The 26,570-nt window shown below is 43.9% G+C and overlaps 1 protein-coding gene across 1 annotated transcript in view; it reads left to right on the top strand.

Annotated features, from left to right (window-relative positions):
* The window catches only part of NUP93 (nucleoporin 93), a 135,151-nt gene that overhangs the window by 62,819 nt on the left and 45,762 nt on the right, over positions 1–26,570 (top strand). Inside the window, exon 4 of the mRNA XM_081335924.1 lies at positions 22,996–23,058. Within this exon, the coding sequence (XP_081192050.1) occupies positions 22,996–23,058 (63 nt within the window). The remainder of the gene's footprint in view (positions 1–22,995; positions 23,059–26,570) is intronic.

Raw genomic sequence — 26,570 nt, 5'->3', positions numbered from 1 at the left:
AAGCGACTGTGTCTTTTCCTAGCTTTAGCCAGTTGCAGATAAGGGCTGCCTTTTTCATTCTTGCAGGTTTCAAATCAGCTTTTTTCCAAAATAGGATCCCACAGCCGTAACTGCCGTAATTGTACAGGAACAGAGATTCTGGCTTACGCGATACGTTAGAAGGTTGTCAGAATCAAATACGTTTATGGAAGGTCGTGTTGTTCCACCGAATATTTTACCTCCCATTTTTGCCTTAGTAAATTGAGATAATTGCATATTATGGCAGTGCAGACTCTCGAAGACGTTAACCTTATGCCTATACGGGAATATTCGGTTTAGCAGATGCATGTCCACATGCCCCCAATAGAGATTGCTTAAACATAAGCGTATTAGGACTCTTTCTCTCCCCCCCCCCCAAATATCTCTACTAGCTTTATTTAATTCTTTGCAAACTACTTAAAATGCTAGTTTGGACCTACTAAGCCTGAATCAGTCTCGATCCTAACGTATCATAACCTGCTTTAACAAATCAATTTCACGTCACAAGCCACCCAGTCTTTTTAGACCCACTCCAAAGCAAAGTCTCGTAGAGGTATTTTCGACGGAAGAATATACACTCATCTTGGGGTGTGCCTTTTAGCATAAACCCAGCCCCCCACCTCCCCCCCCAAAATCCAAACGGCTTTATTGGGAATGGCCTCCTTGCCACGTATCAGCCCAACCTGTTCCCTGCAAGAGAGCCGTGTTGCCCTGCTCTTGCCTGTCGGCAGGAAACAAACAAAAGACAATAGAAGCCCATCTTCGGGGCAGGTAAAAAGAGCCGCATCAATTATGAGGGTAATGCATTAATGGAGGGCAGAGAGCCATTAGCTGGGCTTTGTAAAATGCTCCCCACCCACCCACCCACCCACCCCACCCCCGCCTCGCATCCGGCATCTTTGCAGTTGCATCTGTTAACACTCTGATGCTCCTTGGAGCAAGGGTGAGGCAGGATGGAAGAAAGAGTGTGTGTGTGTGGGGGGGGAGAACACCCACTTCTCGATTGTTCTCCGGATTTCTGCATTGTCATGATGGTGCCATCACCTGACTTTTGGTACAGCCTGGCCTGACTTGAATCATGGGGTGACTGGCCATCTCAGCCTCTTCCTTGGTCCTCTTCCACCGCCCCCCTCTTTCTTACGCATTCTTGTATCTATCTTATGTCGTTCATCCCGAAGAGAGTTTCCTACTACTAACCACGCTAAACCCAGAGAGGGTATTTCTCCCCCCCTACACACACACTTCGTTTGTTAATTATCTATAGAATTCAGTTTTATTGTCATCTTTACAGGCATATAAATCTCCCCCTGTCCATACGTTCTGTGACCGTGGTATACGTTGCACATGCTTTTTTGCATTTCATGCAGCATTGTTACCTCCATGTTTTGTAACGATCGTTGTGTCTCTTTACCCGTATTCCTTTATGTCTACCTGGTGTGTGTGTGTGTGTGTGTGTGTGTGTGTGTACACACATTGTTAAAAGGCAGGCACACACGGTGCCATGTTTATTATTCGGCGCCGTTCGGCATCTCCTCCATCTGATCGTGCGTTGACCAACATGGCATCCACGCCACCCAGAATACAGCACAGGCATCTTCTTTTAACGAACAAAGGTGCCAATCAGCACCCCGGCCATCGCTGGGTGAACGTGCACATTGTTTCAGGGACTCCTGCGACGCTGAATAAAATGGCTGGGGTGCTTTTGCTCTGTTAATACCTCCGGAGCTACCTCCGAGCCCACCTTTCCCGCACTGTGCAAATTCACGGCGCCCCGTTAAAAGAGAATAGCTTCACATTGTGGCGTTACAATCTGTGGCCACAGCCCCTGCACCTCCGGTGCAGCAGACGCATTTCCCACATTAACCAAACATGACAGCTGAAATGGTTATTAAGCATGCAAGATGTCGGAAGTCATCAAAAATTCACATCAGAGTAATTGCAGTGACTGGGTGTGTGTGTGTGTGTGTGTAACTCCGGAGGAACGTAAGCCAGATCTTCTTCTTTGCTTGCCTCGCATCTCCTTGCCTTCCTCCCCCCCCTCCCTACTCTTAAATCTTACATGGTACATTCCACTGACAATAAAATATCCTTCTCTAACCTATAGACGCTCTACTCCATAACTGGTTTCACACCAGTCCTGTCCTTGGTCTAGAACGCCCCCCAAGCAAATGCCATAGATGCTTGCCTGCCAGTGGTGCTCATCTGTGACAACAGCTGCCTTCTTATTGTTTGGCTGCCCTCTTTGCTGTCTCAGCTATATCAGAGCTCAAAGAGGCTTTCCCCCCCCCCCTTTCCCTCCCTTAAGAAGAAACCTGAGCATTCGTAGCAGAGGAGTCGAAGAACCCCATTTAAAAAATATATTGCAGCTGCGGCTGGCCCTTAAAAGGTTGGTTATTGTTTCAATTCTGTAATAATCCTCCAGGTTAGGAAATTTATTTCTCTAATGTGTGTATATGTGTATATACATATGTATGTATGTATGTATGTATTTTTTTTTTTAAAAAAAGACTCAGACTTAACAGTTCAGCGTCTTCCTTACTGTAGTTATTATAAAGAAACCAATTTGGAATGTTTAGAAAGAAATGGGAAATTAATATAGGAGGATAGCCAGTGATGTATTTAAACAAGCATGATTTATTTTTTGGCGTTTATTTTTTTCTCTTCTTTTTAATAGCTGCAGGGTGGGGCATCTGTTGTCTGCTTTTAAAAAGACCTCCACTGGACTTGCTTTTTAAAAAAATATCTGCTGCTAATGTTCTTGAAAATGTAGTAGGAGTCAGAAGTATCAAGTTTCTAGGTGATAACTTGCCGGCTTTATTAAAGATACTCCTATCGTTGGCTGAAAGGTATAGAAAAGACATTTTGTGTGTGTGCGTAAAATGGGTTTACAGCATGAGTTGTGATCAGATGTGCCTTATTTATTTATTTATTTATTTATTTATTTATTTATTTATTTTAGATAATCTTGCCTTATATTTTCAAAGGTTTTCTTGGAAATGTGATAAAAGTCTTTAATTTTAAAATGCGAAGTTCAGACCTGATCTTCTGGAATTGTTCTTGGGAGAAGAGTCAATTTCTCTTTTTTCTTATCTTCTGTTAAGTGAAAACTATGGAAAGAAATGGATGTGTGATGCTTAGTGATCTTTAATAGTATTTGGATGGAGGAGATAAATCAGTACTTTTAGCTGTACATTTCCGAGCCATTTATTCCGAGCCATTTAAAATGACCCAAGAAATACATGATAAGGGCTGTGATTGGTTGATGTATATATATATATATAGAGAGAGAGAGAGATCCAAGTTTATGACTGCTGTTCGATCAAAGGGAACATAGGTAATTTTCTTTCCTCCTTAATGTATTTTATCCTGATGAATAAACCGGACCGAAGGAATTATTTCCATTTTAGACCACTTTTCTTCCTGGTAAAAGAAAAGACAGGTTTAAGACTCTCGTTTCACTTTGGAGATGGAGAGACAGGAAAGGTGCAGACTTTAAATATTTGCTTTATCACCGTCCACGGCACCTTTCCTTGTTCTGAAAAAAAAAAAGTGACAGCTGGTTTGACAAACAGGTGCTGTGCGATCCAACAGTTGTGTAGGTGTGTTTAGCCTGGTTGAAAAGGGCATTTCCCAAAAGGAGTTTCTCAGCTTCACCAAAGGAAAAAAAGACAATGAAATGCACATACAAAGATGGAAGGACTCGTTGCCACTGTCCCTTCCGCGGGAGACGTCTCCGTTATTCCTGCAGTTTTTTATGCTGTCTTTTTCGAAATTATTTTCCTTTGTTTGATGAGGGTGAGCAACCGAATAAGCTACAGAAACGAATATATGCTAGGAAAATCACATATTCTCTTTTAGAATCACTGCTAGTAGCTTTCTTATTATACAGCCTTAACTGAAGGTCACAAGTGTCATTTTGTTTGTACTTAACCTATTTCTGTTCATATTTGTAATTTATCTTTTGCACATTATGGAGGAAGGATTTTTTTTTTGGTTTAAGAAGCACATACATAGAGGGGTGTGGAGATGCATATACTTAAGGGAGAAAAATGGAAACCTTTTGTCTTTGATAAGCTTTTCCCATATTGATCTTAAGTGGTAAAACTTTAAATCTGCTATTTCATTATAGAAATTGCATTTCTTTCCTTAAAGATTTGAGTATTTAATAGATGTATATCATCTTTTATATCTTGGTTTGCGTGTATAAATCTTTTTAGAATAGGAATTGTTAAAATGTGGCCATTACTGGTCATTTAAACATTGCGAAGCATTTTAAACAGTGCTGCAGTATATTAAATTTCTCTGTTCATGTAGCAATTTATTCTTTTGGGGAAAAAATAACGTGTTTAAGAAACATCAGTGAAAGTATATCTTCCAGTTTTAGAATTAGTGTTATTGGTTTGGGTTTAAAACAAAACCTAAACTGACCACCATCTTTTAAAAAACTTTTTTTTAGCCAAGAGTGTTTCCCCTGCTTAGTGGAAGCAATATTTAATTTTACAAGCTATCCAAGTCAGTCTAACAGATGAACTATTCATTTTCAGCAATATTCTTGCAATCTGCAATCATTTGAATTCAGACTTTTCAGAGATGGCTTCACTGCAACGCCTAAGATAGCTTAAAAGATCCTAGATAGCTTATTTTTCTAAACAAGCTTAACTAGTGTAATTAATGCTTTTGTTCCGGCTGCCTCTTTGTTGTGCCTTTATTACATAGCAGCCTATTAAAATAAATCTTTAGAACCTCAAAAGTTTTGAGGATGGCAAGAATCCCCCCCAGTCCCTTCCTTTCCCCAAAAGAACACCCCACAAATGGTCAAAAGTGCTGCAGTGAGTCTGTCTGGATCCTGGATTTTGCCATTTTCATTTAACTTAGTTGTCCGATTTCGATGCTGGCAGCCGGTGAAGGAGGCTTCACGGAATCAGGCGTTGCCCAGTCAGTGGGCGTTGTTGATGTGTGCAGATGCTGAGCACTTGAGTCGAGCAAAGTGGTGGTGGTGATGTTGGCGATGGGGGTGGGGTGGGGTGGAGGGTGGGGGAGACCATGCCAGCCTTCTGTTTTACAAAAATCTCGAATGCTTCCAACAAGACAACTGCAAGCAGATACCCTGGATTCCGAGGGAAGAAGAAGCATCATATTTAAAACATCCATAAGCCTTGAAGCTTAAAGGAACCCAGCATCTTTTGGTAAAAGAGTGGGTAGGATGGACAAGGGGAGGGGGGAGAAAAAGAGTTTTGAGCACCTACGCGTGATATGTTTAAGGGGGGGGTGTTATGCGAAGTTCTGAATCCTGTGCACATGCAAGAACACGGGTGTGCTAAAAATCAGTCTGTAGCAGCGATTTATTTTTATTTATTTATTTATTTTAAGAAAAGGTGCAAAGTCTTCTTTACAGAGAACCCAAAGCGCTCGATCTTTAAATAGTGGGAGTGACATGGCAGAGAACAGAGAGGGGATTGATTGCCTTTATTTAAATTTCAGAAATTGAGTGGAGGGTCTGCTGCAGCGTTAATTGCCGGGTGGGCTTCGTAATAAGTAAAATTATAAATAGTAGGGCGTTACTGCCTCTCGGGACGAACCTGCCACAAGGTAAGGGGCAAAGCCAGGCTTTGATCCGTTGGCTTCGATGGAAGAACATCCACGATTTCCTTCACAGCTAACTTGTTGGCATCTATACCATGAACAAAGAAACAAAAGAAACGGCCGTCATCAAATTTGGTACTTGTTTCTTCTGGGGGGGGGGGCGGGGGGGGGAAAGCAAGGAATGAGAAATCAAGTCAATCTTTCCTTTTTCTTCCTTTTCAAGAAATACGATCTGCTTTTATGGTGGAATGGGGTGGGGTGGGGTGGGGGTGGAGAAAGGTCCCTCTTACTGTATACCTGCATAAAGGATATTTCCACATTGCCTCTAAAACTATCTTCGACTGCAGAGAATTAAGGCGGGGCCCTTGTAGATCACAGCCCCTGACTTTCTTGCCCTGCAAACTTAAGTGCAGAACTCAACATACCAGCGGGAACGAAATAAACTGGACAAGCTTGCAAAGGAGATGATTTCTTTCGGTTTTTCTTCTTTCTTCCCCCACCCAAAAAAAGGGCACCCGGGTAACTGTACCACTAAAATGGCAGCACAACGCCATAAAATGGCATCACGACGCCTTAAGCTGTTTCAGGGCGTTCCCCTGCTCATTTTGAGAAAGATGCTCTCGCTAGTTTGGATCACGTTTGCTCCAGATTCAAAAAAAGAATTCCTTTTTTTAAAAAGAAAGAAAGAAAGAAAGAGAAAGAAAGAAAGAAAGAAAGAAAGAAAGAGAAAGAAAGAAAAAGAAAGAGAAAGAAAGAAAGAAAGAAAGAAAGAAAGAAAGAAAGAAAGAAAGAAAGAAAGAAAGAAAGAAAAAGAAAAACTTTTGAATCTTGTCGGTGAGCAATGATTCCGGGGAGACAGCTTGAAATTATTAGTCTAGTTCTGGCATGTCTCAGTTCTGAGAAGGTGAATTGATTAACATGATTTGAATTGGTTAGATTTCCTTGCATTAATTTCGATTAGCAGTCTTATAAATCAAATGGTTATCACTTCTATCACTATTGTTTGGCTGGAGAAATCCGAGCAAGCCCTAATGATGCCTGGGCATTTGCCCAAGGATTACATTTTTGTGGCCATTCATTAAAACATGTATTTGGTTGAAAGTATAACATGAATTGCAGGATGGCTAGTTCAGAAGATAGGAAGCATTGTTCGTTATCACTTGGCATTTTCCTGTTATGAGACACTTCACAACCTTTAAAACTCAAAATTCTGTGTTTATCCTCACTGGACAAAGCTAATACTAAAAACATTTAATATCTCACCTTAGAGCAGTTTTATTTCAGAAATTTCTGAGCCAGCTGAAAAGCAGCAATGGAACTTTTGGCTAATAATTTACTTTGTTCTGATAATATTGTCCTATATGGATTTCTCCCAAATTTAGTTTCATGTTAACCCCAAATTCAGATCTAGACCATCAATTAGAATTTAAGAACGGGACTCCAAATCGATAGCTTTCCAACCTAATTGTGGATGTCCCATCACGGGAGGTTTTTTAAAAAGAGACTGGATTGTCTGAAATGGTATAGGGTCTCCTGCTTGAGCAGGGGTTGGACTAGAAGACCTCTCAGGTCCCTTCCAACTCTGTTATTTTGTTTTTCTGTAGTAGATCAGTTCTTTAGCTTTCCTCTTTTTTCTGAATTACAAACAGCAAACATAAATGAAGCTTTAAAGTGGTTACTGTAGCCCTCAAGGACGGAGAAAAGTAGAGATGGAGAACTTTGGTGAAATGTATTTATGTTTTGTCTTTTAAAACGTTTACACAGCCCCTTCTTTGGAACAGCATTCCTTGCGTTTAGAATTGTAATGTCTCAGCCCAGAGCTTCCTTCCCACAAGGGTGTTTCTGTGGGAGAAAATGGAGAAGACAGCAGCAATGTCCGCCACCCGAATTCACAAAACAACCAACCTTAACAAATAAATAACATTATTCTAATATTAATGCAAAAGTAAACACAGGGAGTGGAGTAAAACAAAGCTTTCTAAACAAATCCTTAGCAGGCATTTGTATTATTATTTTTTTAATTCCATTTATATCCCGCCCTTCTCCGAAGACTCAGGGCGGCTTACAAGCTTAGCAATAGCCTTCATTCTATGTATATGCCTGCTTATTAGGGCTTTCACACACACACACCCAGCGGCATTATTACAAAGTCAGCTTAATTGCCCCCAACAATCTGGGTCCTCATTTTACCTACCTCATGCACTGTGAACATTTATTTATTGGTTTTCCTTATCAAAATCTGTAGGAATGCCGCCTGAACAAAATTACAAGAGGCCGAGGAGAAGGGGGAGGAGGAGGAGGAGGAGGAGGAGACTAATGTTATCAATTTTGCCTAAGTGAGAGCAGGGATTTTAATTAGCCAATAAAATAAATCTATTTTAAGCATTCTGATCCTACCTTCCATCCTCCTCCCACACACTCTCAAACCCCCCCCCCCAAGAGCCCCTAGGGCAGCTTAGATAAATAAAGGAAATAATGGTTAAAATGTCTTCAGGCACCCTGCAAGAATGATGCCCGCTGAGAATGATAACAATTTAGCGCCCGCTTCCTCTTTTTTTTTCTGGTCCTGTGAAGGGACGATCTTGTATGCCCCACCAATTTGCAGTGGCCGGTCCCCTTGTTTTGAACAGTCCCAAGCCCTTCTTGGCTGATACAGACCGGTTGAATTCTGAGCTTACCAGGCCAAACGTTTGGGCTCTGCGTGTCAAAAATTCGGAAAACGCCCAACTCCATTCTACTGGCATGTCATGCACGCCCAGCCTTGCACCCCCAAACAAAAGAGAAACGCATTTTTTTACATATTTTTTTGGGGGGGTGGGTGGGAAATACAGTCCAAGTCCTGTGTGGCGCTGCACCGAAATGTGAAATAATTAAAGAAATACGAAATGTGAGCGAAATAACTTCGTTTTGGGATGCTGCGCAAGAGCACACTCCCGTTTTCATGGGGGCCTCGCCAAATTGCACGAGGACGGGGTGCGCTTTTGAGTGCAGTCATTTGTTGGGTGTTGGTAAATGCTGGCGTGGGCCCCCCCTCCCAAATCTTCACGAGGTGTCGCTTTCGATGTGCGGTGTCATAGGTTTGCCATCGCTGGCTTATACAGTAGCAGGATTAAACCGAGGAGTCTTCTTAGATTGTGGCTAAATTTGTCATCTATATCAGGGGTCCTCGACCTTGTCAACTTTAAGACTTGTGGACTTCAATTCCCAGAATTCCTCAGCCAGCTTTGCTGTCTGAGGAATTCTGGGAATTGAAGTCCACAAGTCTTAAAGTTGACAAGGTCGGAGACCCCTGATCTATATAGATAGTCCTCAATTTACAACCATTCATTTAGTGACTGTTCAGAGTTACAGTGTCATAGGAAAAAAGCGACTTGCAACCACCCTCGCCCTTATGACTATTTGCGGCATCCTCACGGTCACGTGATCGAAATTCGGGCGCTTGGCAACTGGCCTGTAGGTACAATGGTTGCACCATTTTGACCTTTCTTGCCAGCTTGGGACAAGCAAAATCGGTAGGGGAAGCCGGATTTGCTGACATGACTGTGCAAATTCACTTAATTGCAGTGATTTGCTTAACAGCCGTGGCTGAAAAAAATGGTAAAATTGGATGTGACACAATTAACAACTGCCCTGCATAACAGTGAAAATCCTGCTGTCAGTTGTGGACATAAATTGAAGGCGTACCTGTATAAGCTAAGGTCTATATGTAGACCTGCCTTTTCAGGGGTTTGGAGAGGGCTATTTTAAGGGGGGGTGTCCATCCTCTGTGTTGTTTCTCTTTGTCATGTGTGTGTGTGTGTGTGTGTAGGTAGGTAGGTATATGCATAATGTTTTGTCATGTTCACGTATATATTGGAGGTGGTTACCCTTTGAGAGTGGAATGCAATGGAGTTTCATTTTAATGTGCTCATTAGTGTACATTTAAAGTGACAATAGACAACTATTCTATTCTATTCTATTCTACTCTACTCTACTCTACTCTACTCTACTCTACTCTACTCTACTCTACTCTACTCTATTCTATTCTATTCTATTCTATTCTATTCTATTCTATTCTATTCTATTCTATTCTATTCTATTCTCCATTCGATTCCATTCGATTCTATATTCCATTCCATTCCATTCCATTCCATTCCATATTCCATTCCATTCCATTCCTATTCTATGGCATCTACCTCTCCCAATGATCTGTCCACTAGTGGACCCATTCCAAGACATGGGGTGGCTCAGTATCTGGAAATGAGGTGGGTGAGAAAGTGGGAGATCCCTACCCATCATCCACCCAACAAGGGAGTCATTTCTAGTGCAGTGCCTTAGTTGCAGAGTGCCTTGTTCACGCTTTCTGGAAAAAAATCATCTCCTCCTTTCCCCTTTTTCTTCCTTAACGGGTGCTTTCATGGTTAGGGTTAGAGCCCCATGCAGCATGTTGGGAAACATGGACCATTTGTCAGGGGCTTAAAAACGGCCGGGTCCTTTGTAAATGCTGCAAGGCAAAGGCACAACAAGTCACAACAAAGAGATTCACCTGGAAGCGTCTCAGGACTTACTAAAAGCTTTGCTAAAAGGCCTGTGGAGAGCACAGGTCAGTTCCTAATAGCTTCTGCCTCTCTGTAGTCAACAGCTTTTCAGAGTACGTAAGTCAAGGATGACTTTCTCCCCATCCTCACACAGGTTTCTCCTCTTAAGATCTATCCCAAGATCTCCTCCCTCTCCGGCCTTGTTTAAAACTGATAAGATTTAAGACCATCTGGCTCTTCCACATCACTTGGCTTCAAGCAGAAGAAACCATATAATTGGCAGAAGACGTTACACGATTTGGGTTGCCTAGAGCAGGAGTCTCCAACCTTGGCAACTTTAAGACTTGTGCACTACAACTCCCAGAATTCCTCAGCCAGCCATGCTCAGGAATTCTGGGAGTTGAAGTCCTCAGGTCATAAAGTTTATTTATTTATTTATTTATTTGTTTTTATAAACCGCCCTTCTCCCGAGGGACTCGGGGCGGTGTACAGAATAAGGTAGGCATACAGAATGAACAATAGTGAAAACAAACAATAGTAAAATACAAGCTGGGACCCCAGATTAGAGCTATCAGGCCAGGCCAGACTGCTGGAACAGATAAGTTTTTAATTCGCGCCGGAAGGTGCGGAGGTCGGGGGCCATCCGGATTTCGGTTGGTAAGCTGTTCCAGAGGGCTGGCGCACCCACTGAGAATGCCCTCCCCCTGGGGGCCACCAGCCGACATTCCTTGAGCGGTGGCACCCTGAGGAGGCCCTCTCTGTGGGAGCGCACAGGACGGTGGGGTGCTGACATTGGCAGAAGGTGCTCCCGTAGGTAGTCCGGACCCATGCCATGTAGGGCTTTGTAAGTCATTGTTAGCACCTTGAACTTCACACGGAAGGCAACTGGAAGCCAGTGCAGTGCACGGAGGAGAGGTGTGGTATGGGAGTATCGGGAGGCTCCCAAGAGTGTCCGTGCCGCTGCACTTTGCACCAGTTGAAGCTTCCGAGTGGATCTCAAGGGCAGCCCCAAGTAGAGAGCGTTACAGTAGTCTAGGCGAGAGGTCACAAGAGCATGGGTGACTGTACGTAAGGCATCCAGGTCCAGATAAGGCCGTAATTGGCGAACTAGTCGAACCCGGGAGAAGGCCCCCTTGGTCACAGCTCCTATGTGATCTTCCAGGGAGAGCTGCGAGTCAAGGAGGACACCCAGGTTGCGGGCCCTATCAACAGGGGGTAGTAACTTGTCCCCGATGTTAAGGGATGGGATGTTCTGAGTATCCTGGCTTGCCGGTACGTACAGCCATTCAGTCTTGTCCGGGTTCAGTTGAAGCCTGTTCCTCCCCATCCATTCCCGGACCGCTTTCAGGCAGCGAGACATCACGTCGAGGGCATCACTGATGTTGTTTGGAGTTGAGATGAAAAGCTGGGTGTCATCAGCATACTGATGGTACCCTACTCCAAAGCTGCGAATGATCTCGCCCAGCGGTTTCATGTAGATGTTGAACAGGAGAGGCGAGAGGACCGACCCCTGAGGGACTCCGCAAGCGAGAGGCCTCGGGGTCGACCTCTGTCCCCCTGCCAACACCGACTGCGAGCGACCCTGGAGAAAGGAGGAGAACCAACGCAGAACCGTGCCTCCCACTCCCAGTCCCCTGAGGCGTCGCAGCAAGATACCATGGTCGATGGTATCGAAAGCCGCCGAGAGGTCTAATAAGACTAGGACAGAGGAATGGCCCCTGTCCCGGGCTCTCCAGAGATCATTTATCAGAGCGACCAATGCTGTCTCCGTGCTGTAGCCCGGCCTGAAGCCCGATTGGTACGGGTCTAGATAAACCGCTTCATCCAGGATCTGAGGGAGTTGGTGCGCCACCACGCTCTCAACAACCTTCGCAAGGAAGCGAAGATTGGAGACTGGACGAAAGTTATTCAATGAGGATGGGTCCAAGGTGGGCTTCTTGAGGAGAGGCCTCACCACCGCCTCCTTCAAGGCTGAGGAATTCGGGGAGTTGAGGTCCACAAGTCTTAAAGTTGCCAAGGTTGAGGACCCCCTGGCCTAGAGAAAGCTGCTGCTCTATGCAAGCATTTATGACTTCCTTTGCAAGCTTGCAACCAACATGCAGGCAGTGCTTGACTTACGTACAACCACAATTGAGGCCAAAATTTCTGTTGCTGAGGAAGGCATTCGTTAAGAGAGTTGTGCCCTATTTTTATGAGCTTTCTTGCCACAGTTAAAACAAATCACGGCAGTTGTTCGGTGAATCGTACACCGGTCATTAAGCGAATCCAGCTTTCTCCATTGACTTTGTTTGTCGGGAGCTGCCTGGCAAGGTCACAGATGGGGATCACCTGACCCCGGGGCAGTGCAACTCTCCTAAGTACACGCCAAGTTGCCAAGCACCTGAATTGTGATCATGTGACCTTGGGAATGCTGCAAAGGTCATAATTGGGAATACCGTTGTCGGTCCCCTTTCTCGGTGGCATTGAAACTTTGAAGGGTCACTAAATGAATGTTGTAAGTTGTAAGTCGAGGACTACCTGTACAGTACCCCAGTGAACTGGTAAGGGGTACGATCAAAACATGGACTGATGTGATCCAGCCTTTGAGAAGGCTTGGGATCATGTTTTCTCCTTTTATTTTCCCCTTCCACCTGCCTACTCTCCCTTCTCTCCTTTCATGCTTCAAGGCGAGTCATTCATTCCCTATTCTGACCGCCTTAGCCAGCAGTGGCTTTCATTTGTCCCACAAACTAGGAGCAAACCATAGTCAGTGAATTTAAATAAAAGGGGGAACTTTAGCCTGTCTCAAACTAGTGAGGTGGTACATGCCCAAGGCCCTTTAGAGCAGGGCTTTTCAGCCTTTTCACTGATTGCACCACTTTTAGGATATGGCAATGTCCAAGTAACACCAGTCGCCTAGCAAGGTGTCAAAAACTTGGTGACCAAAAAAAAGTAAAAAAAAGTGATGAAGTACAGGTAGTCCTCGACTTACAACAGTTCGCTTAGTGACTGTTTGAAGTTACAATGGCACTGAAAAAAGTGCCCCCCAAGCCACAGCCGAGCAAGACACCTGCCTGCCTGCCCACCTGGCGGTTGAGGATTGGCAGCGGGGGTGGGGTGAGGGGGGGTGTTCAGTTTTTATTCCCCCAGTCTGCTGGGTGGTTGCAGCAGGTTTTGGTCACTTCACATGACCCTGGGACACTGTGACCGTCATAAATATGAATCAGTTGCCAAGCATCTGAATGTCAGTCACCATACCCTGGAGATGCTGCAACATTCCAGCTGATCGGCGCTTGTTCTGGGCTCAGCAAAAGTGCCAGGATCAGCGCTGAGCTCCAGCTGGAGCCTGGCGCTGATCCTGGCACTTCCACTGAGCCCTGACAGTCCTGCAGCTCCAGTCATCTCTTGCTCAGGCTTCTGCGGTGCTGCCACCGGTCCAGCTCATTCCCCTCCCCCGCTACCACTTTTCTAGGATGGTCGCGTACCACCTGCCAGGTGTCAATGTACCACAGGTGGTACCCGTACCACTGGTTGAAAAGCCCTGCTTTAGAGCAAGGTCAAGCCATGATTGAACCAGTCCTGTGGCTTTACCCTCAATAGTTTAGTTGTAGCTTCCTGTCTTGCGTGCATCAGTAAAAAAAAGAAATAAAAATGTTTTGATACTTACCTTGTATTGCACTTGTAGGAAGTGCACATCAAGATCCCTTGCAAGAATCGGCAAGCGTGCTTTTTGTTTTGACCCACCCAGCGCTACTTCTGGCCTGCTTTGTAAAATGCTGCTATGACAAGCAGTGGTTTGTGGGTTGGCTCTGCGCACTAAGATCCTGCCTGCTGTTGCTCCACCGTGTTCTTCCTTCCATTTAAAATAATCTCCTATACAGCTACTGCCCCTCTCGTGGCCCAGCGAGTCCGAATGCTAAAAGAGGTTGTAGGCAAAGTCTGCAATCCAGGCTATTATCCTGCAGGTGTAAGAAGCAGTCAGCTCCAAACTCATTGTCGTAACTTGCAGGGGCTTAGCTTCTAACCCTAACCCTAACCCTTTTTTGAATTGGCATAGTTCCGCATCTCACACGCGTGGCCTGCGTTTTCAGCGGCGCAAGTAACGTCCTAAAAACTCCACGGATAGTTTGCTCGGCCTGATTTTCTGCCCTGTAACTGGCTGAAGCAAGTTGTTGGTGTTTTGTTTTGTTTTTTTAACGTGAAAAATCCGGTGATGCCAAAGAAAAATACCCTTTCCAAGGAAGGTCTTAAAGCCTGACTCTGCCGATTGACCTGGGGTCCCGACGGAACCATTCCATACTGGAGGTGGTTATGGACTGAAAAAAGATTCTACCTCCACCCCATTTGTATTTTGCTTGCTTCCTTCCTTTGCCAGCTTTGTTAATTTCAATGTTAATATCCATCATTTTAATATTTTAATGTCTTACATTGGTGTTTCTATCTTGTAAGCCGATCTTGTAAGCGGTGGCTCAGTGGGTTAGGACGCTGAGCTTGTCGATCAGAAGGTCGGCAGTTTGGCGGGTCGAATCCCGAGTGCCGCGTAACAGAGTGAGCGCCTGTTACTCATCCCAGCTGCCCACCTAGCAGTTCGAAAGCACGTAAAAAGGCAAGTAGAAAAATAGGGACCACTACGGTGGGAAGGTAACAGCGTTCCGTGTGCCTTTGGCGTCTAGTCATGCCGGCCACGTGACCACGGAGACGTCCTCGGACAAGCGCTGGCTCTTCGGCTTTGAAACGGAGATGAGCACCGGCCCCTAGAGTCGGAAACGACTAGCACGCATGTGCGGGGGAACCTTTACCTTTACCTTTTAAGCCGATTAAAGTCACATTGGCGAAATGGGTGGCATATAAATTGGATGGATGGATGGATGGATGGATGGATGGATGGATGGATGGATGGAAGAGGATCCTAATCAAATTTGGAGCCCAATCTGACTTCACATTTCTCTTTGCAGTATAAGAATCTTGGTTTAAAAGCTTTTCATAGGAATTATTTCACTTATTCTGCAGATGTGACTCGACAGTGCATATCAGTAGACAATACTAATTATCTGACCCATTTTTTTCCTTTCAAAAATTGGTCATGAAAGCATATTTTACTGTCTAATTCTAACGGAGGTTCCGTTTATTTTCTGGGCGATTGTCCCTGGCCTCTTCAGAACATTCTCAGATGTTATTAAGAAGGCAAGCAACTCATCTGCATTTTAATAAACCCGAAAGAGAAACACTGTCAAGTTAAAATTGGGCATTTCTTTTCCAAAGAGGCTTCCCATCACATCAGATCTCGCTGACCTTTTGAGAATGACCTTTCAGGATGTCCGTCCAGCAAAACATTTCAATCTTTTGGCAATCTTGTTTTTACGTTGTTCAGTTTCCTCAAGATTTGGCAGCAAAGCAGGCATACATACATACATGCATACATACATACATGCATACATACGGAACGAATACTTTATATGGCTCTCATTTTATTTGCATGCATCTGACAGAGTACAAGTATAATTAGATGAAAAATGTAACCAGGGGAAGCAGCTCTTTACCACACTAGCTGGCTGCATATGGTTGAATTAGCATTCAGATATGCACATAAAGAAGAATGCTGCTAATTTTCCAGAGAGATGTGCTATGCTCAGGACTTAAAAGCCCCTTCAAAGCGAAGCAGAGATGATCATACTCACCCTGTGATCTAAAATTTAAGTTGTTTTGGACGGCTTTGCCTTTTCCCCCCTAAATACCGTGGAGTGGCCTGTTGCATACCTCTAAAGAGGAAATACATCAACAGCAATGAAAACAAAGGGAAGTGTTTGTTTGGAGAAATCACGTATCCATGCCAGATTGAAAGATAATTGCAGCAATTGCTCTAAACAAGCCATAAATCTTGCTATAATGGGGGAAATTGCAGTCTGGTGACCAGTGTGTCTGCGTGTTGTCGACGGGATATTTTAAAGGATTTGCTCTCCGGATAGACACCTGTCTTTTGTAAAGAGAGACACAGAGGGCCCTTCTCCGCTCCACGACGGTCCTGTTCATTTGCTCCGTGTCATCCTATTAGAGCGATGGCAAACATTTTTTAATAAGCATGTCGAAAATTCAGAAAATGCCTGACTTTGACTCTGCTGGCATCTCCCTGCCCTCCGCCCCTCGCCAAAAAGGAGAAACTGTTCTATATATATATTCATATATTTTAAAAATGCAATACAATCGTGTGTGGCGCTATGTATTGTATTAGAACAAAATCAAATAGCGGTAGCACTTAGATTTCATATCACCTCATAATGCTTTACAGCAGGGGTCCCCAACCCCCGGTCCGTGGACCGGTGCTGGACCGCAGCATGCCAGCAGCCGGTCCGCACAAACAAGCAAAGCCCCATCCGTGGGATGCAAGCAGCACACAAAACCACCCACCCTCTCCGGTCCGCGGAAAAACTTCTCTCCACGGAACCGGTCCCTGGTGCCCCAAAGGTTGGGGACCTTTGCTTTACAGCCCTCTCTAAACAGTTCACAGAGTCAGCCTATGGCCCCCAACAATCTGGGTCCTCATTTTACCGACCTGGGCAGGATGGAAGGCTGAGCCCGTCAAGATTGAACTCCTGGCTGTGGGCAGAGTTTGCCTGCAATACTGCATTGTAACCTCTCCGCGCACCACCTACAAAAATAGTTGCAAAGAAGTAATACAAGTCAAGCAAACAAGCATCTGCCCAGGGTCACCTTGTAGGGGAGATGGAAAACATTAAAAAATAATAATAAATAAATAAGCTTGATAGAATAAATAATAGATTCATTTTTGGAGGATCTGGAGGCTGCAAGAGCACACTCCATTCTCAACGTGATTTCTTCCACCTCTCAATCACACGAGAAAAGGGCGTACTTTGGAAAATAGTGGTTGGGTGTTGACAGATGCTGGCATGTCACCTAAAACGTTGTGGCATGTCACCTTTGATATGGTTCACAGTTGTGACATCACTGTCCTAGCATTAAATACCTTGAAAAGTGATACTTTTTCATTCTAAACTATTCTTCCCCCCCCTTCATTTTTCATCTAGCTCCATTCAGACACCACTCCCGTTTTCTCCTTTCTGCTTCTGTTAATTCCTCCCTCCCCCCATTAGTCCTCCTATTATTACCTTAGATAAAACTACATGCAAGTAACTTTCAACTTACGGCCACAATTGAGCCCAAAATTTCTGTTGCTAAGTGGGAAAAAAAAACGCTTGTGAATTTTGCCCTATTTCGTGACCTTTCTTGCCACAGTTTTTAAGCGAATCGCTGCAGTTGTTCAGTTAGTAACATGGTTGTTAAGTGAAGCTGGCTTCCCCATTGGCTTTGCTTGTCAGGAGATCAAAAAAAGCTGATCACGTCACCCTGGGACTCTGCAACCATCATAAACATGAAGCAGTTGCCAAGCATCCACATTTTGATCGCGTGGCCCTAGGGCAGGGGTCTGCAACCTTGACAACTTTAGGGGTCTGCAACCTTGACAACTTTAAGACTTGTGGACTTCAGCTCCCAGAATTCCTCAATCAGCAACCTTGACAACTTTAAGACTTGTGGACTTCAGCTCCCAGAATTCCTCAGTCAGCATAGCTGGCTGAGGAATTCTGGGAGCTGAAGTCCACAAGTCTTAAAAGTTGTCAAGGTTGCAGACCCCTGCCTTAGGGGATGCCGCAACGATTGTGAGAGTGAAAAAACAGTCCTAAGTCACTTTTTTGAGTGCCCTTGTAACTTCGGATGGGTCACTAAACAAATCGTTGTAAGTCGAGGATTTCCCGTATTCTTCCATCAGATGCACGGGAAGGACGAAAAGTGCTCATGAGATCATTTTTTTGTTATTTTTATTGATTCTGCCTTTTGGAATATATGAACCGTCTTGCTGTGTTTGTGTTTTGCACTTGGGGAAAGTACAGATCGGAAAACAATCTACATCTGAATTACCCAGCTTTTAATGGGGTTCTGAATTTTTCTGACAAAACAATTTTTTTTTTAGCCTTCTAATAGTGACTGCGACAAGCTGAATTTAGCTTCTCCAAAATGTTGGGAAATGTGAATTCCTTCCTTGGCTTTACTATATCCACTGCAAAAAAACTGATAACGTCCCTGTCATGTAGAGCGTTAATTGGCTGTCTTCTGACACTTTGAAGGGCTATGAATAGGATTGCCAAGGAAATCCTAGGGCTGCTGCGGTAAATTAGCATCTTTAGGCTGCAAACTTCACTCCAAAATCAGTGGCGGAGAGGAAGAAGGAGACTTAAGGCAGGTAGTAGATTAATTCATAAGAGCGATATGAAAAGGGAGAATGGGATCCTAGGTGGTTAAAAGAGAGATCTAAGGACTGCAAGAAAAAAGACATTTACCACTGAATGCAGAAACTTGGGCGCTGCTCTCAAATTCCAGTGACCTATTGCTTTGTAAAACACTTGAGTTGCTGGATTTAAATAATCAGATTAGAGAGTGCCATAACATTAGGATTTCAGTCATGAGGAACTAGGAAACCTGTTCCTGAAAGATATAAGCATGCTACTTAAAGTAGATAAATGGGAAGTGAATCTTTTGTGAATTACCAGCACTCGGGGGGGAGGGGGAGGCAGTGGGAATGTAGGGTGTGTTTGAATGCTTGCATTTAAGCTTCTGGATGACACCCAGAGGCCAGGCCGCCCACGTTTTAGAACCAGGTGGCCATTTTTGTCCCTTCGGCGAATATTCCATTGTGCTTCTTCCTAGGAATGGACAGGCTGTCCAGTCAGCAGCTGTCTGTAGCTGCACATTGCAGAGATGAACAGGCTGAGATGGAGGGTGGAATTAAATGCGCCATCGGTTTGGAATCATTGCATAGCCACAAGACACACACACACACACCCTGGTGAATTCCATTGACCCATATCTAGCGCCATTTTACCTTGGATCTTTAGTTGCCCAGATTCGTATGTATAGGTCGTAAGAATACACTCTTACTGCCTTGAACTCAACTTCTGCTCATGGTTAATTTGCGTCTAACATAAATCCGAGCGACTAGCAGTCCAAGCTAAATTGGTGCTAGAGAAGGGTCAGTGGAATTTGTGGGGGACTGTACTTAGGTCTCTTGTGGCGGCATAATGATTCCAAACTGATGATGTATTTAACCCCACCCTCCAGATCAAACTGCTCATCCTTCAGATTAAGATTAAGATTATGATGAGTCTCTCCTTATTACAGCTTCCTTAAGAAGCTGTTGAAGAATTCCAGTGTACCTCAAAGCAGAGATGGAGAGAGAGTTTTTTTTTTTTGGAACATCTAACCCAGCTCCAGCCTTTAAATATTTTAAAAGTTGAATGTTGCAGTTGTGTTCACGTGTTATTTTTGGTTCTTTAACAGGTGAAGAACACCATTTGTTTTCCTGTTCTTTGGACATTTTTACTATTCCCTTAATGGTTTCCCAATTTCTGAAGCTCTCTGCCTTTCTCTTACCTTTAGTTTCCCTCTGAATTACTCATGTGTCCATTTCCCTGCTTTAAACAAGAGGGAGATGGTAAGGAAACAAAAACAAATGCACAAGGAAAGAAACATAGAATTGGGGAAATTGCAGTGTCTGCTGAATTTTACAATATTCCCCGTGATCCCTGGTTATGCTGGTTAATCCCTCCCTCCCTCCCTCCCTCTCTCTGTGCAACTGCCTGCTTGCTCCCTAGGTGCCTCTGGTGGATAACAAAGATTAGGGGGGGGGAACCAAATAAAAGGAAAGTGGGGAACAAAATAAAATATACTTCATTGGGGCCCAAGCACACAATCCATATAGTTACAATTGAGACATGAAGAGTAGTCAAAAATATGTAAATCTTTGACTACTGAGATGAATTGGTATCACTCCACCAGATAACCTCCATCTCAAAGTTTTGGTATGAATTGTATTTTGTTGTTAGTTGCGAAGTCGTGTCCGACCCATCGCGACCCCATGGACAACGTTCCTCCAGGCCTTCCTGTCCTCTACCATCTTCTGGAGTCCATTTAAGCTCACGCCTCCTGCTTCAGTGACTCCATCCAGCCACCTCATTCTCTGTCGTCCCCTTCTTCTCTTGCCCTCAATCTTTCCCAGCATTAGGCTCTACTCCAGTGAGTCCTTCCTTCTCCTTAGGTGGCCAAAGTATTTGAGTTTCAGCTTCAGGATCTGGCCTTCTAAAGAGCAGTCAGGGTTGATCTCCTCTAGGACTGACCGGTTTGATCGCCTTGCAGTCCAAGGGACTCGCAGGAGTCTTCTCCAGCACCGTAGTTCAAAGGCTTCAATTCTTTGGCGCTCAGCCTTTCTTATGGTCCAACTTTCATTACCATACACTGCAAAATTGTATTTAGTGTTCCCAGTTATTTTGTTGTGGTTTTGAATGTCAGTTTTCCTCTTCCGTTGAATTATTAATGACTTTTGTTACATATAAATCCTGCCTTTCTCCCCCCCCCGCAAGCTGAAGGTAGTTTTATCTAGCAGTCTTCATATCGTTATATTCCTTTTTCCCCCAATATGGATGGGGAAGGAGGTCAACCATCTCTCCAACAGCCTACAACACTCCTTCATCTCGGCTAGATCACAACTCCCATCTTGGGTTAGAGAACACACTGAGACTTTGAGAGCGTATCATGGGCACTCTCAAAACAATTCCCATTTTGGTAAATGGGACCAATTACAACCATCTCTGGCTGGGCTGAAGCCATCCGTTTTCTGATTTGCTAAAAACACCCCTGGCACAGTGGTGGGATTCATATATCTGAATGGCCGATTCTCTGTGTTGATGCCGCTTCCGGAAGTCCGTTCTGGGCCTGGGCGACAAGAAAATTAGCTACTGACTCTGCCGAAGTGGTGCGAACCGGCTGAATCCCACCACTGCCCTGGCACCTACATAGGCACTGTTAACCATGCACGTTATGCTGAGACAGATTCCCATTCATTTTTAAAAAATTAAGAATGGAATTTGGCCCGGCAGGAACCTTGCTGTGTGCCTAGGCCAGGGGTAGGCAACCTTGGCTCTTTTATGACTCGTGGACTTCAACTCCCAGAATTCCTGAGCCAGCGTGGCTCAGCTTGGAATCTTCTCCCTTTCCCCTCAGCGTGGCTGGCTCAGGAATTCTGGGAGTTGAAGTCCACGAGTCATAAAAGAGCCAAGGTTGCCTACCCCTGGCCTAGAAACATATTGATAGGCACATTATCACATCTGTAGGCCACTCGATGGGAGCCCCAAATAGCTCAACAGAGCCCCAAGTAGCTTAACAGTGACCACAAAGGGCCATGTTTCCCACCAGGAATTTGTGCTATAACAGGAAATACTTCGATCAACATCTCTCCTGAATCTGCTTCTGAAAGGAATACAGGTAATCCTTGACTTACGCCCGTTCATCTAGTGACTGTTCAAAGTCACAACAGCACTGAAAGAAGTGACTTGTGACCGTTTTTCACTTGCAGCATCCCCCATGGGTCACGTGATCGAAATTCGGATGCTTGGCAACTGGCGTGTACTTATGACGGTTGCAGTGTCCCGGGATCACGTGATCAATATTTGCGACCTTCTGACAAGCAAGGTCAACAGGGAAGCCAAATTCACTTAACCACCATTGTTACTAAGCTAACATCTGCAGTGATTCATTTAGTAGGTGAATAAAAGGTGGCACAATGCGGCAAAACTCACTTAGCTCCGTTGTGGTTGTTGAGGACTACCTCCATCGGCCCCTTTGTTGGTCTGCTTTAATGAAACTCGCACATGGGATATGGAACAAAGGCAGACCCTGAAAAAAGCTGAGCTCAGAATTGATCGTAAACCTCATACTGTATGTAGTCTTTGCCTCAACTCTCCGTGAGTTTGCATCTTGGTTTGTTGCATCTGAATTCAGTACAGCAGCCGCTGGGTCAGGACTGGCATTTGTTTTCAAGTATTTGTTCCCTACTGTGTAATAGGGCTTTTTTAATCCAAGATTTTTATTTTATTTTATTTTTAAAAAAATCAATTTTATTATTCTCTAAGGTGAGGGCTGCCTGCTTAGTTGGTATCTTCCCTTATAAATAAAATGGAAAAGGTAAACAACAAGCATGTCAGAATACAGAATAACAGAGTTGGAAGGTTCTTTGAAGGCCTTCTAGTCCTATAGAAGAACGTCCTATAGAATTGGTTTGAGAGCTCAATTTTTATTGAATTCTTCCCCCAAAGTGTGAGGAAATAATAATACAGGGCAAGGAAAATAAACCATCTTGGGAATTTAGCTAGGTAAAATGTTGATTAGGATTGTTTCTTGCTTCAGCAATATAGTCCATCTTTTTGCGAGCTAGAATAGAATAGAATAGAGTAGAGTAGAGTAGAGTAGAGTAGAGTAGAGTAGAGCAGAGCAGAGAACAGAACAGAACAGAACAGAACAGAACAGAACAGATAGAATAGAATAGAATAGAATAGAATAGAATAGAATAATTTATTGTCCAAGTATTGTCTCCTGTGCATTTTTATATGTTATATTTTATAGATTACATGTTTTGCAAATATCCATACATCTAAGGGAGCAATCTGTTCCTTGGGTGAACCATTCTCTTCCATTTTTAAAAATTAATTTAATGTGGTTAGCCAGACCTATTATCTCTGTTCATCAGGGTTCTTGTAAGTTGATGGAGCAAGGAAGCCGGATCCAAATCCAGAAATAAGAGAAAATGACATCAGGATTCAACTGCCAAGAGTTCATAGGGTTTAGTTTTGTACTTCATTGAAAGGAGACTACTACGTTTCAGTGCACACATTCGCTTTATTGGCATTCTCCCCCCCAAAAGAGCATTCTCTTTGAGGCAATGAGACCCAGAAGTTGTCTGACCCTACAGCAGAGTTTACACCAACTCTGTGGGAAGTGCCAAACTTCCTTTCCAAGCTAAACTAATTTTTAATGGAAATTGTCCTTTTCCTTACAGGGATTCCTAAAAAATGAAAAGGATAATGCTTTGCTCTCTGCCATTGAAGAGTCCAGGAAACGGGTGAGTATTGAAAGTAATGTAACATGTCTGTCTGTCCATCCATCCATGCATCCATCCATCCATCCATCCATCCATCCATCCATCCATCCATCCATCCATCCATCCATCTATCTATCTATCTATCTATCTATCTATCTATCTATCTATCTATCTATCTATCTATCTATCTATCTATCTATCTATCTATCTATCTATCTATCTATCTATCTATCTACCTACCCTGCCTGTCTGTCTGTCTGTCTGTCTGTGTCTATCTATCTATCTATCTATCTATCTATCTATCTATCTATCTATCTATCTATCTATCTACCTACCTACCCTGCCTGTCTGTCTGTCTGTGTCTGTCTTTCTGTCTGTCTGTCTGTCTATCTATCTATCTATCTATCTATCTATCTATCTATCTATCTATCTATCTATCTATCTATCTATCTATCTATCTATCTATCTATCTCATTTTGGAACCAGCCATCTCACTCACTGAGAGAGAGAGAAGAGTGTTGTACAATAAAAAATTAAAAACCTAAAAACACTATGTAAAGGTTAAACATTTTTAAAAGGCTCATTAAAACACTGTTGAAAGTCAATTAAAAGGCGAAGGGAGTCCTTTCAGGGCACTAATCTGCCCCCCCCACACCCCCAACTGCATTTAGGCAGGAAAAGCCAAATTCATAGGTGTAAAATAGGTGGTGCCTGACTCAACAGTAGCAACTGTGAGAGGGATCTAGGTTTTCCTAGTGGATCACCACTTAAGTATGAGCCAGCCGTGTGCTGCAGCTGCCATAAATAGCCAGTGCAGTCCTGGGTTGCATCAACAGAGGGAGAGTATCAAGATCACATGAAGTGTCATTACCCCTCTATACTGCACTAGTGAGGCCACACATGGGACTCTGCATCCAGTTCTGATCACCACGATACAAAAAAGGTGGCGAGATTCTATAAAGTGTGCAGAGAAGAGCAACAAAGACGATCTGGAGGCTAAACCATATGATGAATGGTTAGGTCAGGGGTCAGCAACCTGAAACAGTGAAAGAGCCACTCGGAACCGGTTCCCTCACAAAAGGAAAAACTGGGAGCCGCAAAAAATGTGTGCGCATGCGCGTACATGCGTGCATGCGCAGAACAGGGTTTGGCTGAAGAGTGGAGACAAGGTGAGATATGCACCTACCCTGCATATTTGAATTGATTGGTTGAACTTTTTTAGTCCCACTTTTTTTTGGGGGGGGCTGCACATGGCAGAGGACTGGGAGCCGCAGGAGACGACTGAAAGAGCCGCATGTGGCTCCGGAGCCGTGGGTTGCAGACCTGTGGGTTAGGTATATCTAGCGTACTGAAGAAAAGAATTAGGGATGACACGATAGCTGTCTTCCCAGTATTTGAGAGGCTGTCACAGAGAAGAGGGGACTAACTTATTCTCCAAAGCTCCTGAGGGCGGGACAAGAAGCAATGGAGGTAAGTTATCAGAGAGAGAGATCCAACCAAGAAATAAGGAGAAATTCCCTGACAGCGCAAACAATCAGTGGAACAGTTTGCCTCTCGGGAGTTGTGAGTGCTCCATTGCTGGAGGTTTTCAAGAAAAGATTGGACAACCATTTGTCTGGGATGGTATAAAGTCTCCTGCCTTGAGCAAGGGTTAATCATTCTAGAACATTCCTCTGGACTCCCCGTGCAAGTCACGCAGTCATGTTTTCACTCCTTTCCAGAAAGCCAGGAGAGTGGGGACCATATTGAAATGGATCTCTGTTAAGACAAAGGACAGAAAACATCAAGCTTTCAACATAGCTTTATTTTTGTGGAGAAACCAATTAACCATCAATTGAAATTGGATTCAACTGACTTGCGCTAAAAATTAGTACCTCTGCAGATACATGCAGCTCAGGCATTTTGGGCTGGAACTGCAGCTTGGGCTTGGAACTGCATTTTTTCATACAAAACATCCCTTTGGGATTTTCTCTAAAGCATCCTTTTTTGGGGGGGGGGAATCTTCTTTGAGAATTAGGTGTATTTTTTATTTCACAGGAGTGGAGTCAAGTCTGCTGGTCGATTTCCTGTAAATTATTCAGATATTTTCCAATGTTTTTCAGTTAGCTTCTGCCTAATTCTGTATTAAATCTTTGTGCGTGTGCGTGCGTGTAGAGCATGACAGTCTCTCATAGTTTTCCACAACATACAGTATAAATTTATAAAAATGGCTGCAATCTGTGCTGTTTTCTACAGCAGAGAAGAACTCGTTGGCAATGTGGCTGTCTTAGAAATTTTTGGATAATTGGGAGTAAATCAGCAGGGCTTTTGATATTTCATTATCAGTAGTAATAAAAACAACAACAACAACACCAGTGGAAATTAACTTCCTTTCAATGCAAGATTGTGGTGATGAAATGAAAGAAGCTGGCAGAGGCCAGGGAATGGAAAATTTGCACAGGGTGATTAAGGGGGCTGCTTAAATCTGCTATTCAGGATGCAGGTAATCCTTCATTTGTGGCCACAATTGAGCCCAACATTTCTGTTGCTGAGTCATTAAGCCAGCTTTGCCCCAATCTACGACCTTTCTTGCCACAGTGGTTGAGTGAATCACAGCAGTTGTTAGTAACACAGTCGTCAGGCTTCCCCATTGACTTTGCTTGCCAGAAGGTTGCCAGAGGTGATCACGTGAGCCCCGGGACGCTGCAACCGTCATAAATACCAGTCAGTTGCCAAGCAATCTGAATTTTGATCACGTGACTGTGGGGAATGCTGCAACGGTTGTAAGTGTGAAAAACGGTCATAAGTCACTTTCCCCCCCTCCCGGTGCCGTTGTAACTTTAAACGGTCATTAAATGAAGGGCTGCATGTTGAGAACTACCCGTACAATTGCAGGTTCTAGTAAGCCTTCATCTCACAAGCTGGAAGTCTTCCTGTTCTTCCCCTGGAACAAGGGCCAGCATCTCCTAAGATGGTTTGGACCACAATTGAGCCTCCCAACCTGCTGGAGATCTGTAAGAGGCCTTCAGGGAAGTGACATCACCAGAAGAGACAGGGACGAAAAATTTTTTGGAAAGGAGTTAAGGCAGAGGGAGCATTTCTTCCTTCCTGGAAGGGGAAAAAAGGAAATCCCTTGGCCTTTCTGTTAAATTAATTTTTGCTCCCTAAAATTTTCTTTCAGCCCTGTTTTACTTCACAGTTTGGGCAAGTTTTGCCCACATACTTGGTGGCAAGAATGGAATGGAATAGGAATAGGAATAGAAGTAATAGGAATAGGAATAGAATGGAATAGAATGGAATGGAATGGAATGGAATGGAATGGAATGGAATGGAATGGAATAGAATAGAATAGAATAGAATAGAATAGAATAGAAAATATGGAATAGAATAGGGCAGTGATGGCGAACCTTTTAGAGACCGAGTGCCCAAACTGCAACCCAAAACCCACTTATGTATCATCGGGTGCTGGGTGGGCGTGGCTCTTTGAGTGGGTGTGGCCAATTGGGTGGGCGTGGCCCATTAGGTGCGCGTGGCTGCAGTGGTAAAGGTAGACT

The sequence above is a fragment of the Vipera berus genome (genome assembly GCF_964194415.1).
Source record: "Vipera berus genome assembly, chromosome: 10".
In the NCBI taxonomy this organism is placed as follows: domain Eukaryota; kingdom Metazoa; phylum Chordata; class Lepidosauria; order Squamata; family Viperidae; genus Vipera; species Vipera berus.
The sequence above is the reverse complement of the archived record's forward strand: the minus strand, read 5'-3'. Positions and strand labels throughout refer to the sequence as shown.